The 25,813-nt window shown below is 40.3% G+C and overlaps 2 protein-coding genes across 4 annotated transcripts in view; both read left to right on the top strand.

The window, feature by feature from the left end:
- Positions 1 to 18,707, top strand: part of Gpbp1l1 (GC-rich promoter binding protein 1 like 1) — a 42,706-nt gene extending 23,999 nt beyond the window's left edge. For both annotated transcript variants that reach the window (XM_077790969.1, XM_077790968.1), the window contains exons 6-12: positions 5,553 to 5,625; positions 7,108 to 7,301; positions 13,212 to 13,352; positions 13,807 to 13,965; positions 15,746 to 15,870; positions 16,596 to 16,698; positions 17,798 to 18,707. In XM_077790969.1, the coding sequence (XP_077647095.1) occupies positions 5,553 to 5,625; positions 7,108 to 7,301; positions 13,212 to 13,352; positions 13,807 to 13,965; positions 15,746 to 15,870; positions 16,596 to 16,698; positions 17,798 to 17,950 (948 nt within the window). In that variant the 3' untranslated portion in view covers positions 17,951 to 18,707. The remainder of the gene's footprint in view (positions 1 to 5,552; positions 5,626 to 7,107; positions 7,302 to 13,211; positions 13,353 to 13,806; positions 13,966 to 15,745; positions 15,871 to 16,595; positions 16,699 to 17,797) is intronic.
- A 2,216-nt stretch (positions 18,708 to 20,923) lies between these two features.
- Positions 20,924 to 24,743, top strand: Ccdc17 (coiled-coil domain containing 17). Of its 2 annotated transcripts, none has more exons than XM_077791280.1 (12): positions 20,924 to 21,244; positions 21,394 to 21,538; positions 21,625 to 21,781; positions 21,876 to 21,959; positions 22,055 to 22,173; positions 22,443 to 22,548; positions 22,752 to 22,892; positions 23,021 to 23,137; positions 23,302 to 23,505; positions 23,666 to 23,876; positions 23,946 to 24,053; positions 24,326 to 24,743. In XM_077791280.1, the coding sequence occupies exons 1-12, from the start codon at positions 20,924 to 20,926 to the stop codon at positions 24,470 to 24,472; spliced, it is 1,860 nt and encodes a 619-aa protein (XP_077647406.1). In that variant the 3' UTR covers positions 24,473 to 24,743. The 2 variants fall into 2 exon arrangements, with proteins under 2 accessions (XP_077647406.1, XP_077647405.1); XM_077791279.1 differs by having other exon boundaries at positions 21,367 to 21,538.
- The last annotated feature ends 1,070 nt before the right edge of the window (positions 24,744 to 25,813 follow it).

The following is a 25,813-nucleotide window of genomic DNA, read 5'->3' as shown; positions in this document are numbered from 1 at the left end:
TTTTGTTGTTTGGGCGGGAGGGGGCACGCAACCACAGAACCACATCCCCAGCCCTGTTTTACATTTTATCTAGAGACAGGGTCTTACTGAGTTGCTTAGTGCCTCACCAATGCTGAGGCTGGATTTGAACTTGTGATCCTTATGTCTCAGCCTCTTGAGCCACTGGGTTTACAGGCATGAACGCCGGACGCAGCTGGGTTTTACTGAGTTGCTGAGGCTTGCCTCAGACTTGAAATCCTCCTGCCTTAGTGTCTTGAGTAGCTGGGATTACAGTTGTAACCAGAAACTTCTGTTATAGCCACTTAAACAGCATATTAATAAAGTCAACTAAAGGAGTTGGAACTATAGGTCAATGACAGGAGAGTACTGTTTGTCAAGCACGAGGCCTTGTGTTCAATCTTTAACACTGAGATGAATTTTTTAAATCAACTAAAGAGGAGTCGGGTTTGGATTTTTGTTGTTGTTGTCAATAGACCTTTACTTAATTTATTTTTTATGTATTTATATGTGGTGCTGAAGATCGAACCCAGTGCCTCACACATGCTAGGCACACACTCTGCCACTGAGCTACAAACCCAGCCCTATCAAATTTGGATATTAATCTCTCTTCCCCAAGTCTAGAAAAGTCCTAGGGTCCTTGATGTAAATGTTATATATTAATTCCTGTCCTTCAAAACTTTATTCTTTGGAAATCTATGTTTCCCTCACACTCTCTTGAGTATTTATCCAGAATGACCCAGATATCCAGTAGTACAGAAAGTAATATATTAGAGGGGGAGGAGGCACAGAGCAGAACCTGTGGAATAGCCATAAGGGTGACTGAGAGTGATTAGCCAAAGAAGAAAAGGGTATATCAAGAAAGAGAAGTAATATACGAATTACAGATTAGCCTTTTGCTATGGGTACCTGTCTGTATTCCTAGCTACTCAGGAGCTTGAAGGAAGAGGATTGCCAGTTTGAGGTCACTCTGGGCAATTTAGCAAGATCCTGCCTGAAAATCAAAAAATGAAAAGGGTTGGGATATAATTCAGTGGTAGAAGGCCCCCGTGATCCATTCCAATCCCTGTGGTGAAGGGGCACCATTGATAGGTTTTAAGGTGTTTGGGGACTGAATTGTTTGGAGCTGACTTTCTTTATTATTTTAAATTAAAAGTTATTTTGTGGGGGCTGTGGCTCAGTGGTAGAGCGCTTGCCTCACGTGTGAAGCACTGAGTTCAATCCTCAGCACCACATAAAAATAAATGAATAAATAAAGGTTTTTTTTTTTTTTTAGTTATTTTTATTTTTAAAATAGTCTTATATAGTTGCCTTGGGCAAGTTAAATAGTTGTAATTGTCCTGGAATTATTAGGTAGAGATAGTAATGTATGCATTGTACTATGGTGTATGTTGAATAATGTATGTGACACATAGTTGGTTCTTTTTGTTTTTATTTTGTACTAGGGATTAGCCAGAGATGCTTTGCCACTCAGCTATATCCCTAGTCCTTTTTATTTTATTGAGGCAGAATCTTGCTAAATTGCCCAGGCTTGCCTAAAACTTGACATTCTCCTGCCTCAGCCTACTAAATTGGTTGGATTACAGGCATGTGCCACTATACCTGATGACACATAGTTGGGTTTTTTTGTTTTGTTTTTTAATGGTAACTACTGCTATTATTAAATGTTCAGATCCTGTTTGTAAGTACTCAGTTGTGGCTCACTGAATGGCAGAGCAGTTGCTGACATGCTTCTCTGGGGGAAAAGTGCTAGAAGTTTGCCCTATGGAGTACCTGGGAAAACCATACATGGGAGATGTTACTCTGCTTCATAACTACTCCTAGAGTATTGAGGGAAACTACAGGACTCAAGTCTCACTTGCACTTCAGAACTTGGCTTTGAGGAACTGTGCTGCAGGAGGCTACAGAGTAAGCACACTGGAACAGGAAACAAAACTCTTTTAGCTCTTTGCATTAACAAAAGTTAACACTCCAGCTGCAGATATTTTAGAGTGCCAGATACATTTACACAGAATAGATAGAAGAGATGACTTTGGAATTAGAAGCAGTAAATTGCAAGAACCAGCACAGGTCTTCTCATTGTTTATACCAACTAGCTGATATTCTCTTTTACAACAAAGTCTCCAACTATTGGAAATATAGTCCAGACTGAGCTGTACAAAGACACATAATAGACAAAGGAAAGGGAAAGTTCACATAAAAGGTGGGGGGGACAGAACATCCAGCATTAAAAAAAAATAAGTCACTATATATATATTTTTTTAATTAAATATTTATTTTTTAGTTTTTCAGCAGATACAACATCTTTGTTTGTATGTGGTGCTGAGGATCGAACCCAGGTCGCACGCATGCCAGGCGAGCACGCTACCGCTTGAGCCACATCCCCAGCTCAAGTCACTATATTTTTGAACACTGAAAACAAGAGCATGAAGAGCTACCTAGACCCATCAACAGAAGCTAATGTAATCATATATAAGTGAGCAACATGAAAGGATCAAGGTCAAATTCCTTTCTACCGCCACAAAACAGATATGAACTATAATTTATTATCTTAAAACATTAACTAAATGATATTAAGAAAATGGTAAACATAATTCAGAAATGCTCATGGTATTAGAACTCTGGAAAAAAGTAATGAAAGATTTAAGGAAAAAAAGGCCAAACAAGAAGGAATACAAAAGAAATAAAACACATTTTTCAAGAATTAGAAGACACAAAAAAAAATCTTAAATGAAGAAAAAATGGATAAATTAAAACTGAGGAAAAAAGTGAATACAAAAGTAAGACAAAAAAGTCCAATATACATAAACGTAATAGCATCTCTGTCCCTAAAGAAAACCAAAATAAAAGGAATAGCTTAAATACTGAAGAAAAGTTCAACAAAAAATATATTGAAATACAAGAAAATTTGTATGAAAAAGCTTTAAATTAAAAGGCTAGCCATAGCAGCCAATACTGAAACGTAGTCTTTAATTAGATGTGAACAAAAAAGAAAAGAAATATCCTTTGGACATCCTGACATAAAAATTGAGTGACTTAAGAGAAAGGAAATCAAATATACTTCAACAGCAAAGCTTTATAACAAAAATTAATGGAGTGGGCTGGGGTTGTGGCTAAAGTGGTAGAGCACTTACCTAGTATGTGTGAGGCATTGGGTTCGATTCTCAGCACTGCATACAAATAAATGTGTAAAATAAAGGTCCATCAACAACTAAAAATATATATATATAAATTTAAAAAAAATAAGTAAATAGACTAAGAATATATGAAAAAAGGATTGTATTTGTCAAACTTTCTCAGTTACAAAGATCATAGACATAGGGGCTGGGGTTGTAGTTCAGTAGTACTCACCTAACCTGTGTGAGGCACTGGGTTTGATCCTCAGCTCCACATAAAAATAAATTATAAAATAAAGGTATTGTGTACATCTACAACTAAAAAATATTTTTTTAAAAAAAGATCACAAACATAATTGTGTAAAAACTCAGGATATTCTTCTGCTTTTCTTGAGAAAAAGCTTCAGACAAATTAACCAGAAAGATACCAACCAAAACAATGGTGGACCAGGTGTGGTGGCGCATGCCTGTAATCCCAGAGGCTCAAGAGATAGGAGGATGGTGAGTTCAAAGCCAGTCTCGGCAATGTCAAGGCACTAAGCAACTCAGCGAGACCTTGTCTCTAAATAAAATACAAAATAGGGCTGGGGATGTGGCTCAATGGTTGAGTGTCCCCGAGTTCAATCCCCAGTGTCAAAAAAAAAAAAAAAAAAAAGGTGGTAAATATTAATATATGGTCAGTACCTGCAGGTGTAACTCAGTGGTGGTCTATGTGGGGCCCTGTGTTCAAGCGTCACTCGGCACAGGAAAAAAGTGATTAATTGTCGAATCAAGACTAAATGAGGGTTAAAAGAGAAATTATGAGGAATTTATCTTTGAATTCAAATGGTCCCCAACTATAATGGTTCAACTTAACAACTTTTGAACTTCACAGTAATACAAAAGCATATCCATACAACCATTCTGTTTTTCACTTTTGACATAGTATTCAGTAAGTTATATGAGATATTTAACACTTTATTATAAAATACACTTTGTGTTGATTTTGCCCAATTTTGTAGGAGTAGGCTAATTTAAGTGTTGTAAGCAGTGTTTTTAGGTAGGCTAGGCCAAGCTGTGATGTTCCCTAGGTCAGGCATGTTAAATGGATACATGTATTTGCTTATTCTTCTATTCTAATGGTTCTTACCTTGACTTAGTGAGAAATATGTACTAGCTGAGCCCCCCCACCTTTAGAGAGTCTGACTTAGATGCTTTCTACTAGATTCTGCATGTCTTTTTATTGTTTGCTTAATGTCCTAAAGGCATTTGTGTTGGGAAGCTGTTTTCTTACCCTGTTACCAGATTGTAAAGTTTGGGCTTGAACACCGGTGTCATCCTCATACCCACATACAATCCAGTCTATTGCTCTTAATTCTTTCTGTCTTCCCTCCATGGCTTCCTCCATTCTTGTTGCTTTGATTACTTTTCTGAACTATGGAATTGGTCTCCTAATAGTCTTAATGCTTAAACTAAATGCTTACAGCCATCTTTCAAGCTGTTACCACAGTGATTTTTGTAAGTTGATGATTTAATCATGTTAATTCCATGGCTGGAAGATGGATCCCCATTACTCTAAAATAAAGTTAAATCTCCCTAAAAGATCCTCCCCAAGCCAGCTGTTGCCAATTTTGCAAGGTATCTCTTTTTCCTGTAGAAGACCTCCTTTTCTTCCCTAGCACTAATCATGCTGACCTATTTGTTGATCTCTCAATATTCTGTTCTTTTTCATGCTTCCCTATTTTAGAGTATTCATTGAGCTTTCTGTTCTTAAATCACACATTTTTCAGTTTTGGAATTCACTGACTCTTCTTAGTTATTACTTATAACAAAACCTTTTCTGACAACATTTCTCTTTCAAATGGAATTATCCTTTCCTCTCTGATTATTCCTTCCCTAATGGAAAATTTTATCAGTCTATGGAACCTTTTATGGTACTTATGTGTCTACAAGTGTATCTTTGTAGTGATATGGTAACTCTGTGAGGTTTGACAAAGGCCCTTCTTTGCCTTTTATTTCTAAAACAGTCCCTGGCACATGGTTGGGCTTACTCTAATGGAATCTTAGAAGTGCATTGAATACTGTTCATTTCACTGACCAGATTATCTTCCTTAAGTCTACAAAAAATGATCCACATCCTTGTTTGTTTAGCTTTCTGTTGCCTCCTTATTTGGTGTATATATCATATAGGAAGGTGAGAATTTAAGACATTAAGTCTGTTAATATGTGAAATCCCACTTACATCAGAGGAAGTAGAACTCAGGAAAGCCTAAATGCAACATAACATTTATTGGTTTTGCATTTCAACATTTTCTCTTTGTTATAATTTTAAACACTACATTAAATTAGTAAGTGCTAATAACTTGTAATTATTTGGTAGGTCCATGGTGATGGCTACTTTGCAAAAGTCCCCAGATGATAAGCTTTTTATATCAACTGTTCATATTCCTTTTTTCCTAGCCTTCTTTGAATCCAGAAGCTGGCAAACAGAATCAGCCATGCAGACCTATTGGGACCCCTTCTGGAGTGTGGGGTAGGTAGATTTTGCCATTTTAAAGGCACAACTTGGATTTTTTTTTTTTTTTTTTTTCTAACCAGGGAGAGGAGCAAAATTCTTTTTCTTGTTTCTTTATCTCTTGCTTCTCATCTCATCCATTTGCCCTTGGTAACTAACACCTATTATTTTTTCACTAATTTGAGTGTCTAAAAGGATGGCAGATGACTCTGCCTCCCTCAGAATACAGATAATTGAAAGCTTTTAGATCCCTGATTTTGGAAGGAGATTTTAAGTAAAGGGATACTAATATAAAATCATTAAAAAGTAATTTTGAGGGGCTGGGGATGTGGCTCAAGCGGTAGCGCACTCGCCTGGCATGTGTGCAGTTTGGGTTCGATCCTCAGCACCACATAAAAACAAAGATGTAGTGTCCGCCAAAAACTAAAAAAAATATATATATTAAAAAATTCTCTCTCTTAAAAAAAAAAGTAATTTTGAAGTTAGCATTGTTAATCCATTTAAAATAGTTAATATTTTTTATTGTATTTATGTTATGAATGTTTCATAAACAAGTATACATAACAGTATAATCTTCAACATTCTGCTATATTACTAAATAGACACTTCAGAAGTATTCTTTGATAACTAGGGATATAGCTCAATGGCAAGAGTGAGGCCTTGGGTTTGATCCTTAACAGCTTAAAAAGAAGTATTCTTCAAAAGGTTGTATAACACTACATCCTGGGTACATACAATTTTGTTCCTCTGAATTCCAGTTGTTGATTTTTGGTGGTGATGGTAGGGTTACAAATGATGCCTATGGTGTAGGGCAAGGGGAAAACATAAATGCACATATTTATTTGTATTTGTTGGAAATAAGAAGACATAAAAAATTGAAATAAAAATCAGTGTGTCCCAAAACATGATTATAATCTTTGACATTTACAAATTGAACTCTCCTGGACCCTTTATGAGATGTGTTCTGTACATAGCCGGGTATATTATTTAGGAAGGCTTTGGCTTACCTAAACCTGGATTTGAATCCATTATTATAGGATTAAGGGTGATTGCTGTACCTCTTTTTGCTAATGATGTGTGACTGCTCGTGTTTTTGCTGATCACAGAATCCCATGGCAGATTTCCCCCAGTTAACTCATTTCTCCATTTCCTTGATATCAGGAGCCTGCTACCTTTGGATATATTCTTGTATGGTCCTTGCCTGACTGGTAGCATTGTACATTAGACAAATCGTATCTCTAAAGTACTGCTAACATCTTTGTGCTTTCTGGCTGGTGTTTGAATTTAATACCAAGTGCTTCATATGCTACCATTTGTCCTATAGTTCCCAAGTAGTGTTGCTTTTAAGAATATCCGTTAAGTGCACAACAGGAAATGTTTGCTTCCTTGGTCTCTACTCTCACCTTATTTGTTAAAGGTGAGACTTTGATACAAAATATTGTTTTTGTGTTATTCAACAAGCGTGACATTCTTTTATGTCTTCATTATTGTATTTCACAGAAAACCCACCTAGTGCCAAGCAACCCTCCAAGATGCTAGTTATCAAAAAAGTTTCCAAAGAGGATCCTGCTGCTGCCTTCTCTGCTGCATTCACCTCACCAGGATCTCACCATGCAAATGGGAACAAATCATCAACTATGGTTCCGAGTGTCTATAAGAACTTGGTTCCTAAGCCTGCACCACCTCCTTCCAAGGTATAAGTTAGAATCAGTGTAAGAACCTGTACAACATAAGTTTGGGAATAAATCAGAAAACATTTAGTAAATTCGTTTTTTCCTATCAAACATCATTCATCAGACATTCATTCAGTACCTTATATGTGTAGCTTGTACTATGTCTCCAGACTCTCTGCAGCTGCCTGCTGGATTAGCTTCATCTCATAAACCTGTTTCTCCTAGTTTGCCTTTCCACTAATAGCATTAACATTCATTTGATCATTCTGCTGACTACCGTGGCTGCTGCTTTCCTCTTCTCCTTAACCTTCTCACTCATTCCCTTCAGCCAAGTAATTATAAAGCCCCTCTAAGTTATTCCCACTGTGCTGTTCTTGTTTAGGACCTTGTCATCCCACATTTAGTGTTGCAGTGTACTCTTTTATTTTCTTATCTCTCCTATATTCATCTTCCACAGAACTGCCAGAATGATCATCCTAAAACAGTTGAATACAGCCAGGCGCGGTGGCACGCACCTATAGTCCCAGCTACTCAGGAGACTGAGGCAGGAGGATCACTTGAGCCCAGGAGTTGGAGGCCAGCCTGGGCAACATAGACTCCATCCTCCCCACCCCCCTCTCAACCCCCCCAACCCCCCCACCCCCCCAGAAAGAAATGAAAGGAAAGAAAAGAAAAACTGAATATATCATATCCCTTCCTAAATCCTTTCAGTGTTTCTAAACCATTTATAGCAGGGATTGGTCCTTTTTTTTTTTTTTTTTTTTTTTTTTAATGAAGAGCCAGATAATAAATATTTTAGTCTGTTCTGGTTACATATGGTCTTTGTTATGTATTACATCTTATTTTGTATCCCTTTAAACATGTAAGAATAATTAGCTCAAGAGCCATACAAAAACACTTCAAGCTAGATTAGGCCCATGGACAGTAGTTACCAATTTCTCATCTGATAATTCAGTGTTCAAACTACTTAGCAGTCGCATGTGCAATTAATTCTTCATAACCTAAGTGCTATCTATCTTCTTCATTTACTGCCCCTTTTTTTCTCTTCTTTCTCTTCAAGGTCATGCCAACCTCTTTATGAACCTTTTCTATTACAACTAAAGATCTAAATAATCATTATATCTCTATGGGAACATAACGCTCTTGTCTCTTACCACAGTAACTATAAAATTTTATCTGTTGTATTTGCTTATGTATAATCTCCTTAAGGACAGGCTTCAGATCCTCTTCATATTTATATCCCTGTTTCCTTTATTAGCACATAATTGCTTGAATAAATTTTAGCCTAAGGAAGCAATTAAAAGTTAGTGTTTCTTAAAAAAAAGAAACACTGAGCATTAATTCACTTTCCATTGTGCAAAAGCACTGTGTTTGATGCTTAGAAGCAAATACAAAGAAATCTAGCATCAATTATGACTTATGGAAATGTGTGGCACAGGAAGACTAGTCACCTCTTGGTGGCCAGAGAGATAGACAGGAAAGGGCCTGGGTCCCAATATTCCATTTAAGGGGAAACCCCTAATGAGCTAAACTTCCTTTCACCAAGCCTAAAAATTTCACTACTTCTCAATAACATCGTGGTCTGGGGAGCAATCATTCAACACATGACCTTTAGTGGACTTTTTAAATCTAAACTGTATGAATTATCTTCTAAAAGGTTTAGGATACTTATTCCTCTGATGTTAAAAAAAAAGAAGGAATGTTAATTCAAGTGAGGAGAGCAGATATTATAAAGAAACACTCTATAATGGAAGTTAATAGAGTTTTGAAGTAAGTAAGTTCCATCTTGCTCTTGTGGTATGACCTTAAGCAAGTTTTTTAACTTCTTGGTTTCGGTTTCTCCATTTATACAATAGATATTATAAAAATAATATCCACCTTTTAAGTTTTTTTGGTGAGGAGTAAATGAGACTTTATTAATAGAGTACTTAAAATGACACATAATAAAATGCCAATAAATGGCACCTATTCCCAACATGTCAGTGTACCTTACACGTTTGTCCCATCCTTAACTGTAAACAGTTTTCATAAGTTATTTCATTTGAGATGTCTGCAAGCATTCTGTTAAGACTATAGAAACTACAAAAATGGGAAAGACAATGTCATTTTGTCTTCAAGGATTTTAAGAGTGAACAATTGGTGAGGATAAAAATCATGATCCACAATATAACATGACTTTAGTCCTGTTGTGAGTCGAGGGCAAATGAAGAGAAAACTATGTGAAGGTTGTCATTACTATCCTTTTCAAAGATAAAGCTTGAACAGGATGATGACAGTTGACAGAGAAGAGAGGTGACTTGTAATGGGAAAGCAGAATACACTGTGAGAATGAATAATGATTAGAGAAAGAAAGCAGAGTACACTGAGCATTCTTACCTGGAAAATTGGGGTAACTATGAAAATCAGTTTTTAGGAAACTTGAAGAGTGTGGTTTTGGGGTACCCTGAGTGTGAAATGTTAGAGAAAGAAATGAGATGACTAATAGTTAATTGTTAAGTATTAGCAATCATTACTAAAATTGAGTATTTATACATTGAACACTCATCAGGGCCTGGTGACTGACACCTATAATCCCAACAACTCAGGAGACTAAGGCGGGAGCAAGTTCAAGGTTAACCTTGACAACTTATCGAAACCCTGTCTCAAAAATTAAAAGGGGCGGGGGCTGGAGTTGTAGCTCAGTGGGTAGAGAGAGCACTTTCCTAACGTGTGAGGCACTGGGTTTGATCCTTAGCACCACATAAAAACAAAGGCACTGTGTCCATCTATAACTAAAAAATATGTTTTAAAAAAAAATAAAAGAAGGCTGGAAATGTGGCTCAATGGTAGAGTACCCCTGTATTCAATCCCCAGTATTAAGCATTGTGTCACTAGATGTACAAAATGAAAGAGATTTTTTAAAATTATACTCTGCCTGGGGAGGGTCCTCAAAAGTCTTTATAGCTAACTGTGTTCAAATACATGGTAAAGGGAAGAGAACTGTCATTTGTTGACATATTATTGTGTTCCAAGATCTTTGCTAGGCCTTTTACACATGTTAGCATATTTACTCCTCAATTATGTAACATGAGGTTTGAAAGCTGCTTAGTAATAAGAGTTAGGTCTCTTAGCTGGGCATAGTGGTGCACACCTATAATCCCAGCACCTCGGGAGGCTGAGGCAGGAAGATCTGAGTTTAAAGCCAGCCTCAGATATTTAGTGGGGTCCTAAGCAACTCATTTCTCTATAGAAAATACCAAAAAGGGCTGGGGATGTAGCTACATGGTTAAGCACCTCTGGGTTCAATCCCTATACCAGATTAAAAAAAGGGGGTGGGGAGATTCAACACTTTTAAACCATATCTAATTTCACAACAGTGCTGTTTGTGCTATTCCAGGATACCTCCCATCTTGAAGGATGAAGAGGAGAGAAGTTGAGAATTTAGAGTTAAACTTAACTAAGAATCTTTGTGTCACTCTCCAGGGCTAGTATCTTGAGCAAGTTATTTAGTTTTGCTAATTCTCCTTAACAAAAAAATTGAAGGGTTAATTATATCTGTCACGTAATTGTAATGAAAGAATAAAGTTAAATGAACTTTAATGAAGTTAAAGTTTTAAAGATTTTGAAATACATTTCCTAGCTCATCCTAATTACTCAGTAAATGAAAGTTTAAAAGTATGAGTTTGTTAAAGAGCAAATAAAGTAGGTGGGATATTTTAGGCAAAAGGAACCATTACCCCAAAATGGGGGCAAAACATGCCATATTTGGGAGGAGGCAAGTGATTCTGTGTGGCTAGTATGAGTGAAGTGATGAACAAGACTTCAGGTAGACCTGTATAAAAGCTTAGGGGAAAAGCTGGGGATAGAGATACAGTTTTACATATTATTACATAATTTTATTTTAAACTAATTTATTCCACAGAACTAGTTTTTCTAATGAAGTTCACCTAGGAAAAAATAACAGCAGAAGAAGAGTTGTGAGCATAGAAAACTATAGAATGCCTACATCAATAGAAAAGACTGAAAGGGATTCAGGAAGTAAGAGCAGAACCTAGAGAATGAAGCATCAGGGAAAGGGAAAGAGATATGTTTAGAAAAATTTGGCAATGAGCAATAAATATGTCATTCCTCAAAGAAGACATATTTTTGAAAGCTGTCCTTTGTAATGTGAGGTTGAGGTTTTTTAGTTATTTATAAAAGAGGTGTTTTACAAAATGGAGATAGAAGTAAGTATTGCAGGGAACAAAGTATGCCATAGTGTTTTAAGTTACTAAAGATTAAGTTGGAATAAAATTAAGCATCAATATAGGCATCCTATTACATGTAAAGCTATCTGGTAAACCTTTTGTACTACTGTGGCAGAAACACAAAAGTGTTTTTTGTGCCATGAGGTGACAACGTTAAAAGAAAGACAAGGCTTCTAGTAACATTTTATAACTGAGGAAGCCACAAATCATCTTTAATGTTAACACAAGCAGTCATCTTTTGATTTTCATCAGTGCCAGAGCTTATCTAATTGTATATTCTTTTTAAAGGTGTTATTGGATAGTGGAAAAGCAAAATCATGTACTAGCTGAGTGACATTGAACAAATTGCATAACGTTATTGTCTTAAGTGTCGTTCTCTCTAAAACTTTGGGCAGTGGCACATACCTGTAATCCCAACGACTCTGGAGGCTGAAACAGGAGGGTTACAAGTTTGAGGCCAGCCTTCTTGAGACTCTATCTCAAAAAACACTTGGGATGTAGTTCAGTGGTAAAGCACTCTGGAGTTCAGTCTCCAGTCCCACAAAAATAATACTGATTGTACCTGATGTGTTTAAGAACAAAATAAAACTATATGACAAGCACCTGGTACATGGTAGATATGCAGTAAAATTAATTCCTTTTGTAAAGTTACTGTGTCATCTATTGTACCCTCAACTAAGAGGGCACCCAAGAAAGGAATAATTTTCACACAAACCCTTTCTACTTTAAGTCTCTTGATTATAATATTTCAGTCTGCAAAAATAAGTAAAAATTTTCCATTTGCTTCAGCCCCATTGACTTGCCTCATCTTTCTTGGTCTCCTCAGATAGTGTCATTGACTCAAAAAAATAGAGCATTACAGATATACTGTGCTGCCATCAGAGTTGGGGTCATGGCCAGACTCCACAAAACTAAGAAAAAAAGGGGCCTCTGCTGGGTACAGTGATGCATGCACATCTATAATCCCAGCATCTCAGTAGACTGAGGCAGGAGGATTGCAAGTTTAAAACCAGCCTCAGCAACTTAACGAGACCCTGTCTTAAAAAAAAAATTAATGGCTGGGGATATAGTTAAGTGTCCCTGGGTTCTATTGCTGGTACCAAAAGGGGGAGGAGGCGCTAGGTATCCTTGAAGTAGCTTCTTGCCTTCAAAGTTTCTAGAAAACAGCATTTTTCTGATGTGTTATGTGGAAGTTAATAACGTCATAAAAGAAAAATTGAGGGTCTGGGGTTGTGACTCAATGGTAGAATGCTTGCCTAGCACATGTGAGACCCTGGGTTTGATTTTCAGCACCGCATTAAAAAAATAATAAAATAATTAAAGTGTTATGTCCATCTGTAACTAAAAAAGAAAATTTTTGAAAAATTGGGTTAAATGGGACATCTTGTCAAATTTATCTGTGCACTTAAACACGGTAATGTGAACCATTGAACTTTGATCACCCCAGTACCTCTCAGGCTGATTGAAGTAGAGCTCTTTTGATAAATATCTGTTAACATCCCATAAGGCTCCTCTGCTTTCCATCTTCCTTTATCCTTCAATGTCTAATCTCAGAAAGGGTTTGTACACCTCCCAAACATGTTGAGACAGGTAAGCTCTGGGGACTTGCATTCCCACATAACATTTCACTCTTTGCTTTAAGATTTTTACAAGCTGAGCTCCTATTTGTATGCTTGTTTTGACTTATATATTTATTCCCATATAGCCCAATGCATGGAAATCTAGCAGAATGGAACACAAATCAGGATCCCTTTCCTCTAGCCGGGAGTCATCATTTACCAATCCAATTTCTGTTACCAAACCAGTGGTACTGGCTGGTGGCGCAGTTCTCAGCTCTCCCAAAGAGGTGAGTGAGGATAATGCAGGACAGCCTTTTCCAAAGTTGCCATTTCCTATTTACTTACACTAAGATATCCACCATGACTCTGTAGCTATAATGCCATTTCTTTTGTTAACTGCTTAACTGAGAATTTTTTTTTTTTTTGCTTTTGTCTCCCATTATGAGCATACAAAAGTGGACAGTAGCTGAATGGGGTGAATGTTCTGTGATAGACCTACACCAGCATACTGCTGGTGTCTGTAGAAGGATCAGGAAGATGCTATATAGGCCAGCAAGTCTTAACTATAGAAAACCTGCAAAAATAAGTCATTAAAAAAAAGGATTACCTTTTTTGTTAAAAGATGAGAGTATTAAATAGGCTGCCAGATTCTGGAAATCTGTGCCATTTAGAAGTAATCCAGAGAATCTCAGTGCTTGCCCTTTACTATCAGGAGCAAACCTATTTGTGGTATTTGCCTAGAGTCCCTCCAGCATTACCCCTCCAATTGAGATCAGCTCCTCTCGTCTGACCAAGTTGACCCGCCGAACCACTGATAGGAAGAGTGAATTCCTGAAGACTTTGAAGGATGACCGAAATGGAGACTTTGCAGAGAACAGAGACTGTGACAAGCTGGAGGATGTAAGAGCATATGAGTTCTCTGGGACAATATAGATATTTTCCTTTGTTATATGTAGGGGGATTTTTGTTTGTTCGTTTTTTCCTTAAGGGTGAAAGAAATGGCAAGATTTTAAAATGTACATAGTATCTGTAAAAGTAAGAGCCTTTGATAAAGTGAATTTAATTCATTGTTCATCAGAGATTCAAACTAGGATTTATTTTATTGACCATTAGGTTCACTTACTGAAGGGTATCTTAATTGCTTCCAAGTTCTAGTAATTATAAATAAAGCTGTTGTAAACAACTGTGTGCAAGTTTTTGTGACCATTAGTTGTCAGGTCCTTTAGCCATTGTGATGGCTAGATCATAAGGTAACAGTGTGTTGAGGTTTTTTTGGTTTGGGTTTGGCAGAGGAAGGTGGTTTGTTTTTGTTTTTAGTACTGCGAGTTGATCCCAGGGACAGTTTAGTACTGAGCCACATCTTCAGCCCTTTTTATTTTCTGAGATATGGGGGTCTCTTGCTAAATTGTCAAGGCTGGCCTTGAACTTGACAGTCCTCTTGCCTCAGGCTCACAAGTAGTTGTGATTATTTATAGGCATGCTCCACTGTACCTGGTTGCATATTTAGTTTTGAAAGAAACCACCAAACTGTCTTCCAAAGGAGTTATACCATTTACATTACTACCAATAATGAAGGAGAATTCATATTGCTCTACATAACAGAATGTGATATTGTCCATGTTATGAATTTTGACCCTTTTAGGTAGATATATAGTGGTATCTTGGTTGTTTTAATTTACATTTCCCTAGTGACATGAGATGTGGCTCAAGCTTTCATATGCCTATTTGCTATTTATATCTTATGTTTAGGTCTTCTGCCTATTTTTAAATCAGGTTGTTTTCTTGTTGAATTTTAAAGTTCTTTGTATATCTTGGATAACAGTCCTGTCAGATACCCATTTTACAAACATTTCCTCCCTCGATGTGGCTGTCAGTTGTTTTTATGGATCATGCCTTTGATGTTGTATCTAGAATAGTCATTGACATTTAGATATCTTATGGTTTTGTATTTAAATTTAGATCTGTAATTTTGAGTTAATTTTGTGAAGGGGTATAAAGTCTTCAACTAGATTCATTTTTTTGTATATGGATGCCCAGTTGTTCCCATACCTTTATTGAAAAAACTGTCTCTTCTCTATTTTATCACCTTTGTTCCCTTTTCAAAAATCAGTTGACTATGTATTTCTGGACTCTATTCTGTTCCATTGATCTGTTTGTCTATTCTTTTGCAAAAACCACACTGTGTTGATTATTCTAGCTATTATAGTAAGCCTTAATGTCTGGTAGCATCAGTCCTCCAACTTTGTTCTTTTCTTTTAATATCATGTTAGCTATTCCGGATCTTTTGCCATTCCATGTAAACTTTGAAATTCAGTTTTTTATATAGCAGGTCCCATTTTTAAGTGGGAAAAACCTGTGGGCCGAGGTTTTCTTCAGAAAGCGCTTTCCTGGGTTCTGACTCCTTGATTTTGTAGGTTGCTTGTCTTACAACAAGAATCATAAGCCAAGTGGGTGGTGCATGAATGTAATCCCAGTGACTCTGGAGGCTGAGGCAGGAGGATTACAAATTTTTAGACCAACCTCAGCAATTTAATGAGACTTTGTTTCAAAATTTTTAAAAGGGGGTGGGTCTGGGGATTTATTTCGCTCAGTGATTAAGCACCTCTGGCTTCAATCCGGGGTACCAAAAGGGAAAAAAGGATCATTAAATCAAGTGTGTCCTTCCTTTTGTTTATTGCAGTTGGAGGACAACAGCACACCTGAACCAAAGGAAAATGGGGAGGAAGGCTGTCTTCAGAATGGTCTTTCTCTCCCTGTAGCAGAAGAAGGGGGGATCCTTTCACACTCTCTGGAAGCAGAGCATAGGTAAGAGAGGACAAGATCATAAAGAATGTTGGGCTGGGGGTGTGGCTCAAGCGGTAGTGTGTTTGCCTGGCATGCGCGCGGCGCAATTCTCTCTCTCTCTCTCTCTCTTTAAAAAAAAAAAAAAAAAAGAATGCTATGTGTGACCTGTTGGTGAGGATCTTAAACATTCTTAAGACATCTTGGATAGAACTGAATTGGGCATACAGAGAGAAGAGTCCATGAACATTGTAACTTGTTCAGTGTTAACATAGGTTAGCCTGTTGGCTACTTAGCATTCTCTCACAGACTTGGCCAAGTTTTTCACAATCTCCTCACCAAAGTTTTCTTGTCATTGAATTTCAGACTCAGTTTATGGCTCCAGTCCGAAAAGGAAAGAAATGAGAATCTGTTTCCTGGGACTGTGGTGCTGTCCCAAATGAACTGTTACCATAAAATCCCCTTAAAGGAGCCTTGGAATGCTTGAAACCCCTGGTGCTTAAATGAGGGCCTTGAACATAAAGCAGCCAGCTTTCTTGGGCACGACTGGATAGCTTGTGGAGCCTGCCAAGTATGGGAGTACTTTCTTAAAAGAAATCTCCTATTCCAGGGGAATTGTAGGATTAGGTTCTGAGAGAGGCCACAGTGCCATGAAATTGAAAGAACTTAAGATTTTCTTGTGAAAAGCCGTAGATTGCCCACTTAGGCTTACTGTTGTCCTATTTTCTTTGTCTTTCTACCTCCACCAGGTTATTGAAATCAATGGGATGGCAAGAATATCCTGAAAATGATGAGAATTGCCTTCCTCTCACAGAGGATGAGCTAAAAGAGTTCCACATGAAGACAGAGCAGGTATGTCATAAATCCTCCCTGGAGACTAGTTAAACACTAGGAAAGAAAGGAAGCCCTAAGTGAGAGAGAGAAACCTTGAAAAAGAAAGTATAAAGTAATTACCGTAGTAGAAATATAAAGGAGCATCAAACTCTGCCTGAACAAAAAGGATCTCCAGTGGTAGGTATACCAACAGGCCAGTGACTAGCAGATTCCAGAAGGTAACATTCTTCATCCTCATAGCTCTAACCCCTTATCAGAACCCCAAGATTATGTTCCAAAGGACTGAGCTCTGTGTTTAGGAAGAAGCCAGAACTTTCTCTATATTCAGCCCTGAGTTTCTTCTGCTGCTCTGGCGAGAACTAAGAAACCAAAAGGCTTACATGAATTCATTCAACAAATGCTTGGCCACTTTCTCTGAATAAAACTCTGCCAAAGGGTAAGGATTTGGCTCACTGGTAGATCTCTTGCCTTATATAGGTGACACCCTGCATTTGATCCCCAGCATTGCAAAAAACAAGAACAAAAAAAACCCTGCCAGATCCTAAGGTTTACAACAATGAACAAGATAAATGAAGTTTCTATAAACCTCCTTGAGTTTACATTCTGGTGGCATATAAATGATAGCTGAATAAATGACACAGAAGGAAAATTTACAGGCTGACATAAGACCTTACCACTCAGAACTCAGAAATAGGAAATCTCAAATCCTACCTCGGACAAAATGAATCACAGGTCCTTGGCGTGGTGGCACACGCCTGCAGGAGGCTGAGGCAGCAGGATTATGATTTCAAGGCCAGCCTCAGCAACTTAGCTAAGCCCTAATCAACTTAGACCATGTCTCAAAAAATGAATATGAAGCTCAGTTGTAAAAGCACCCCTGGGTTCAATCACTAGTACTCCAGTACCCCCCCCCCCCAAAAAAAAGCCAACCTTGGATAATTATTTGTACATTAAAGTTTAAACAGCCCTACTGTGAGAGATCTTAGAAGATCTAAATTTTCCCCCATCTCCCATTTTCCCTCATATCAAATTGAGGCCTGGCCTTTTCCTATGTCCCACAAGCCAGTGTGGTCATTGATGGATTATTTTTTTCCCTTCTCTCCCACTCTAACCACAGCTGAGAAGAAATGGCTTCGGAAAGAATGGCTTCTTACAGAGCCGAGGTTCCAGCCTATTCTCCCCTTGGAGAAGCACTTGTAAAGCAGAGTTTGAGGACTCAGACACAGAAACAAGTAGCAGTGAAACATCAGATGACGATGCCTGGAAGTAGGCATATAAAGGCTCACAGTTAATCTGACTCAGTAAACTCAGCTTGTGTGTTTAGGGAATATACAAAAGAAATTGTTCTTTTCCTTTTCTTATGTTGTTGAATATTTCATGCACAAGGGAAATAATCATATCCCAAAGAAAGAGCAGTTGGCTTGTTTAGCTTTTGTTGTTGTTCTTCCCTGTTATCTGCTTAATAGAAGTTTGTGTGGTGGGAAAGATTTTTTAAATACACACACACAGTACATATGGGGCGATGCACAGGTGGGAGCTGGCAGTGCAGAGATGCAGAGAGGAGGAGACACTGGTCTGCAGCAACAGCTTCTACTACCAGCCCTTGGGGCACTCACCCCTGTGCTCAAGCAATCATTGTCAATGACAAAGTGACTATTGAAGTTATAATTGTATTAAATTAATGCTAATAATTTGGATATTTTATTTTATTTTTGGCTGCTCGGGTAACTTTAGCCCTTAACAAAGCATATGTGGTTTTTTTGTTTGTTTGTTTTTGTTTTCTTTTTTCCTTTTTGGGTACAGCTGTAAAATATTTGGATATAGGAAATGTGTTATTCTTGCAGCCTTGATATTCAGGGTGGATTGTAAAATATAAATTTTTGTGAGATTTCAAAGAATAAGATTATTTTGATAACATTATTTACAGATTTAAAAGATGTGGTTATCACAAGTCTGTTGAGGGGGAAAACTACTGCATAAAATAACTAACTTGGAATAAATATTTTGCATCAGTTTAAATTGTCTTGTGTAAGAAGTATGTTTTCTTTAAAATTAGCAAGCACTCTATCACTAAGTGACATACCCTAGCAGATATTTTTTGACGCACATGTTTAATGAAGTCAGAAACCAGATTTTCCTCCCTGAAACCGTTTCATTTTCAGTGCCATGTATTTACCACTGGGCTTTTTAAAAGAAAGGTCTTGCTTCAATTTTCCTACTAAAGAACTTGGGGGGGCTAGAAATGACTCAAGCCAGTGCTGGCTGTTTTTTTCATTCAACAGATACTTTCCAAGCCCTGTTTTATGACCAGACGTTATGAAAGACAAGGGTTGCAAGGAGTGCCTAGGCCTGTAGGGAAGAGAATAAACAGCTGTTTTAGAAAAGATGAAATCTTAGGCCAATATTTGATAGACAAAAAGAAGCTAAAAGAATAAGCATCTGGCACTCTTTGCTGTACCTACAGTACTTTGTCCCTAGTAGATACAGAGGACCAAGAGCACACCTGATTGCCTATTAGAAAGATAATTAACTTGTAAAGTGAGCTCTGGGCCAGAGAGGACAAGAGGGTAGATGCAGAGAGATCAGCAGGATGTACAATCTATTAGTGTATTACACTGCCTACTGCAAGTAGAATTATCCATATGCAAAATATGGTGAAGTCAGTTGAAATAGAGCAATAAGAATTATTAGCTATCATGTTCCATTGAATGTAAGATAGTGCGTGTGTGTATGTTACTGTGGATCAAACCCAGGGCTTTGCATGTGCTAGGGAAGCTTTCTACCACAGAGCCACACTGCCAGTCCTAGCATCTATAATTGTGAATCCTGACATCACTGTTGTAATATGAAAAAAAAAAAAAGTGCGTCTTAAAATCAATGAAATAGGGCTGGGGCTGTAGCTCAGTGACAGAGCAGAGCACTTGCCTAGCATGTGTGAGGCACTGGGTTTGATTCTAAGCACCACATAAAAATAAAAGATATTCTGTCCATCTACAACTAGAAAAAAAATTTAATTAAAAAATCAATGAAGTAATATAAAATGAACTAAAAAATATATATTGTAGCAAAGATTCTATGCTTGGAGAAGAGAAGGTTGAGATTTTTGGCTTTGGTACCCCAGTACCATAAAAAAAGAAAAAACCTTGGATAATTGTACATTAAAGTTTGAAAAGCCCTACTGTGAGAGATCTTAGAAGACTTAAGAGATCAAAAGTTCCCCCCATTTCCCATTCTCCCTCCAAAATTGAATTGAGATCATATATTTGAAACATAATCTGCAGGAGGAAATACTTTTAAGTCCCTGTCTTGTTTAGAAAGAAGGGCTTCTTTGAAATGTCGGGGTGGGGAGGGTCGGTTTGTGGAAGATAATTTGACCAGCAGAAAAGAACCTGTTTAGCATTTGAGTGAAGGGATTCCTTTCCGAACTTGATTCTCTCATCTGATTTATTACATTCTCTGGCAGTTTCCATTGCTTGGACTGTGCTGATATTCCCTTCTACAACTGGGGGTGGAAGGGGAATCTGAGGATGGGAGTTGGGGGCGGGGCAGAGTGCTGCCTCTGGTGTGATTTGGTTGTGCAAAAGTTGTAGTTACTTCCAGAAATGCATTTTACTAGGAAGAGCTTTTCAGTTCAGGGAAAAGATGGTTTCCTGACAGAACACCACCTCTTCCAGGTGTTCCCTGAACTGACGAATAGCAATTAACTTCTATTATATCCACATTGGAGTGCAGTCGTTAAAAAGATACACTTGTGCCTGGCGCGGTGTAATCCTAGCAGCTCGGGAGGCTGAGACGCGGGGTCGAGAGGATCATCAGTTCAAAGCCAGCCTCAGCAAAAGCGAGGCTCTAAGCAACTCAGTGAGACCCTGTCTCTAAATAAAAATAAATAAAATACAAAATAGGTCTGGGGATGTGGTTCAGTGGTCGAGTGCCCCCGAGTTCAATCCCCGGTACAAAAAAAAAAAAACTTGCATGTCTGAGGCCATGAAATGACCAAGGATGACAAAGTCATGGTTAGTCTAGAAGGAATCTAGTTGTAACAGACTGACACTCTTTCAAGCCTAGAGCTTCTCAAAGGTGGTAAGGTTACCCCACCCATTCTCCTAACCTGCCCAGGCCTGTAATTGCTGCCCAGGCAACTAAAGCTCCTCCCCAAACAAACCTGTGAAAGATCTAGACCTGAGCTTTTCCTTCTGCCCCTTCTGCAGGACTAGGCTGGTGTCAGGAGGCAGTTTCCTTTAACATGGGCTCCAACTCTGGGGAGCCAGAGCTCTTGCCCTGTGGGTCCTGTGACATGGTTTTCCGCTCCGGGGCCCTGTTGGCCATCCACACTCAGCGCTTTTGCATTGGCCGCCTGACCCGGGAAGGGACAAATAAAGCACAGCCCTCAGTAGCTACGGAATCACAGGGTACCGCGGTAAGGAGGGGGCTGGTGGATATTCCAGAGAGCTGGGAGATCAAGATTCCTCATTTTGCATTCTGTTCCCAGGTTGTGTCGGGAGAACTCCAGGGCCGCTTGGAGCAGGAGGCCAGCACATCTGCTCTAAAAAGGTTAACAGAGGAGGTAACACCCACCCAGCTTTCCCCAGAGCTATAAACTTGAAGCGGCCACCCCTTCTTTCGTAGCTTCAGATCATACATGGAGCAGATTATCCCAACAAAGATCGCGGATCACTGTAACTCCAGGTGCAGTGGCTGCGGCTGTCCTTACAGAAAATGGGTCCCTGGATGACAGAAGGCCCCACCTCCGAGGTTGCAGGGAGCCCTAACGAGAGACTGCAGGCGCTGTATAGGACCCGCGCCCGGCGCGTGGCAGAGACGCAAGCGCAGAGCCGGGCACTGGAGCGACGCGGCAACGGTGAGGGAGAGACGGGGATAGGGACTTGCTCCGCCCCTTGCCCGCGGGGTTCGAACGCGTTCCGACTCTGTCCCTTACTCCCTCAGAACTAAGCTGGCGCCTCCAAGGTGGGCCCCGGGGAGGGATATCCCGCTTATTCGGTCTAGAACGGCAACTTCGAGAACTCCAGGCAGAGGCCGGGCAGACACGGGGAGCTCTAGAGATGTTGAAAACGCGCCTTCAAGAACTTCAGCCCCAGACCGGGTGAGACCCCCTCGGATGCCGGTCTGGAAGCGTGAGGCGGGGCCAGGGCGGCGGGAAGCCCTATTGGATGCGTGACGTCGTCTCTCCGCGCCAGGACTCTGCCGAATGCCTGGCGGGATGCTGAGCTCAATTGTCCTGTGCTGCAGGTCAACCCAGGAACCTTAGCTGCCGAGATCCGGTGAGGTCCGATGCGCGGGACGGGCCAGGGACGGAGTGCTGATCATCCTGGGAAGACTGTCTTACTTTCTTTCTGTACCCACCCCCGCTCCCTAGGGCCCTGCGTGAGGCCTACATGCGAGGCGGGGGCCGGGACCCCGGTGTTCTGGGCAAGATATGGCAGTTACAAGTGGAGGCGTCAGCACTGGAACTGCGGCGGTCGCAGAATCGCAGGGGTGAACAAGAGGGATCAAACAGGAGGACCTCTCTGCAGCGGTGGTCTTAGATCTGGGAGGAGAAGAGGGCGTGAGGGAGGATGTCATTGGCGTAGGAACCACCTGAGCAAAAACCCCAAGGTGTAGAAATCCTGGGTGACTGTAGCTAGAATATGAGCTGAAAGTCAAAAGACTTGTCCAGAGAGCTCTAAACACTGGAGACCTGCTCAGATCCGGACCGGCGTGGTCACCAGAGATCAAAGGTAACAGGTGAGACTTGTTCTTCGCAGATAAAGCAAGTGCAGCCTCGGGGGAGCTTCTAGTATTGGAAGCAGAAAACCGGCGCCTAGAGGAGAATATCCTGGCCTTGCAGATGCAGAGATGCCGGGCCCAGACGTTTTGGGGTCAGTGAGCACCCCAACTTCATTCCAGCAGACCTAACTCAGGAAGGGGTGGAAGGATGATTCCCGGGGAATGAAACCCAAGTTTGTGCCCCCCTCAGTTCGTGTCCATGCAATCCCCATGTGTCCGTGTGTGTGTGTGTGTCTGTGGCTTCTCAGTACAGTTACCTGCTTCCTCTGATGCAGGGGCACCCTAAGTCTTCCTCTGTTCCTAGGGCCCAGGGAGGCACAACTCCTGGCTGGTCCCTGCACAAGTCCAGGGGGAAAGGGAGATCCCCCACACCTCCCTCCACCTGTGGCACCCCCACTGCCACCACTTCCAGGCTCCACAAACTTCCAGTTCTTGGGTGGTGCAGAAAAGGCTGTGAGGACCCAGGGATGCCAGGATGGGGTGAGGGGGAGTTGGGGGATGGTTCAGCTCTATGTGGTCAGGGGAGCATGGGCAGCTTGCAGACTTTCTGGAGAAGTCAGCTCATTTCCTCACAGCCACCACTTCCTGGAACCATGACAAAGAACCTGAGTCTGGACCCACACTTCCTTTTGCCCACATCTGATGTGCTGGGCCCTGCACCATATGACCCCGGGTGAGGCCTGCTCCCTCCTTGGACAACCCCTTTCACTTGTCCACTAATAAGTTAAGGAGAACTCCTAGGGCTGTCCAGTAGACTGGGTAGAGGGAGGGTGAGAGGAGGATAGAGAGGGAGTGAGAGGAGTTTGATGTTTATGTACTCTGACTTGTGTCCCCTAGGGCTGGCTTGTTCATTTTCTATGACTTCCTTCGAGGCCTTGATGCTTCTTGGATTTGGGTGCAACTACTGACTGGCTTGGCCCGAGATGGACAGGATACAGGAGGGACCACAGCATTGCCCCCAGCCTTTTGCTTGCCCCCACCTCCAGCTCCTGGGCCCATGGGAAACTGTGCCATCCTTGCCAGCAGGCAGCCTGTGCCCAGGTCAGTTAAATGGGGTTTGTGATTTTGGTATTCTTGCCACAATTGAGTATGCCCCTCATCCTCTATATAAAGGTCATTCATTGGCTCTGAGGCTTAATTCCTAGGAAATATTTAGGAAGGGACTTCAACTCTGGCCTCTGACATTTTGATTGTTCTTCAGGCTGCCGCCATCACCATCAGTATCTTTGGTGTGTAAGCTACAAGCCTGGCAGGGGTTGGCATGGGCTAGGGCACCACAGCCAAAGGCTTGGGCCTCACTGGTGCTATTTGACCGGGATCTGCGTGTGCTAAGTGGCCGTTGGCGCCTTCCACTTCGGGCTCTTCCTGTGAACCCCAGCCTCAGCTTTGGGCAGCTGAATGGGATTCCCCAGGTCAGTGTGGAGGGTGGGGATAAGGTCTACTCCAAGGTACAGATAGAGTACCATTTCACCTCTCTCCAGGCAGGTCAGACTGAGCTCTTTCTGCGACTGGTGAATGCAAGAGATGCAGATGTCCAGACGTTGGCAGAGATTAATCCAACAAGTGCCCATGAGTACCAGTACCCACCGGTGAGGGCCCAGTTATAGCTAGAGGCAATACAAGTGGGTGGTTAATAGCCAACTGTTATTGATACTATGTGCCAGTCACTACAAATTGCTTTCTGTGCTTAATCCTCACAATCATCTGTTAGATAATGCAATGTAAACAAAATCAAAGCAAGAATTTACCAAGTTAACACTACCTTTTATTCACAGTAAGTTGATTCTAAGGTAGTTCAACTCCAGAACCTATGTTCCTTACCAATTTTTAGATTGTTGAAGAACCTGCTTATTTTCCACAGGTATCCATATCATCTTCACTGGAAACAAGTTCCCTCAGCCCCAAGGCTGGCTTTGCTGATCCCCCACCTCCTACAGAAAAGTCCTTTGGCAGAGTCAAGACTAAAGATGAAATTTTGAGCTATGACCGATCCCCACAGGGGAGCTAGAGGGAACGTGAGGCTTATTCCCAGACCTGTAGCTTTTACTACTCCATAAAGTTTAGAAGCAAATGAGCTTGTGAATTCTAACCACATCTGTATCACCTTTGGCAAGTAGTTGATCTTTCTCCAACTGTTTTCTTTTGTAACCATTTACTGAGGATTAAATGAATCTGTCAGGTATTTACAATATTACCTGGCACTCTCTTTTTGTAAAAGCCAACTTTAGTGCTAAATTTCATATCAGATTCATCAGGATTTTTTTTTTTCTTTTTAGTACTGCGGCTTGAACCCAGGTTACTCTACCACTGAGCTACACCCCCAGCCCTTTGATTTTTCACTAAGTAGCCTGGGCCGGCCTCAAACTTGCAATCCTCCTCCCTTCCAAATAGTTGGGATCATAGCCAGGCATGTCTTTCTAATGACTTTTGCCTAGAAGCCTTTCAATAAAGAGGGAATTCCTGAGGCTTTAAAGAAAGATTCCAAATTAAGGCCCTAAGGCAATAATGTTATAGTTGAGAAAATTCCATATTGGGACTTCAAGACCTAAACATACAACATAAAAACATCTCTAAGAAGGAAATTCAGTCAAGATAAGCCAGATTCTGCAAATGTGAGTCAATGACCAGCCCAGAGAGACATTTTCTCTTGTATTAAGAAAATCCCTTGTAATCAGTGGCTCAGGAAGGGGGCTGAAGGAGGATTGCAAGTGCAAAGCTGACCTCAGCAATTTAGCTGGGCCCTAAGCAATTTAGCAAGACCCTGTCACAAAATAAAAAAGGGCTGGGGTTGTAGCTCAGTGGTAGAGCCCTTGCCTAGCATGTGTGAGGCCCTGGGTTCAATCCCCAGCACCAAATAAAACAAAGGTTTTGTGTCCATCTACAACCAAAAATATTTTTAAGGGGTGGGGGGGAGCACCTGGGATGTGACTGGTTAAGTACCCTTGCATTCAATCCCCAATACTTAAAAAATAACCACCTTTACAAAATGGGGTTGACTTGGGAGTCCTATATAGCTCCCTCAGCCTTTGATACTGGGTTGTTAAAACAGGAGATTCTAACTTATTAAACTAAGGACTGTTGGCTGTTTCTCACACAAACCCTGTGCCCTAGACAACAGGCTTACATTTTGTTGTGTCTTGACCATCATCATCCCTGGAATCCAAAATTGGGATCCAAAAATTGCTGAGCCAATTTTTTGCTCTTAGCCCCATATCTCATACTGAAAAGCTCAAAAGCTCCAGGCAGCTCAGGATCCCATTGAAAGATCTTTAAGCACAATGCAAGACCAGGAGCTTTTTATTCACATCTTTATTTTGAGAAGTCAAAACTACAGACAGTGTTAACAATT

The sequence above is a fragment of the Urocitellus parryii genome, chromosome 11, assembly GCF_045843805.1.
Source record: "Urocitellus parryii isolate mUroPar1 chromosome 11, mUroPar1.hap1, whole genome shotgun sequence".
NCBI lineage: Eukaryota > Metazoa > Chordata > Mammalia > Rodentia > Sciuridae > Urocitellus > Urocitellus parryii.
Note: the sequence above shows the minus strand (reverse complement) of the source record. Positions and strands in the feature narration are given on the sequence as shown.

Bases quoted from the DNA above. Each gene is read 5' to 3' on its own strand.
- Ccdc17 (XM_077791279.1), top strand. From the start codon at position 20,924: ATGGGCTCCAACTCTGGGGAGCCAGAGCTCTTGCCCTGTGGGTCCTGT. The intron at 21,245-21,366 runs GTAACACCCACC...CTGTAACTCCAG, and splicing joins TAAAAAGGTTAACAGAGGAG to GTGCAGTGGCTGCGGCTGTC. The intron at 21,960-22,054 runs GTGAGGTCCGAT...CCCGCTCCCTAG, and splicing joins ACCTTAGCTGCCGAGATCCG to GGCCCTGCGTGAGGCCTACA.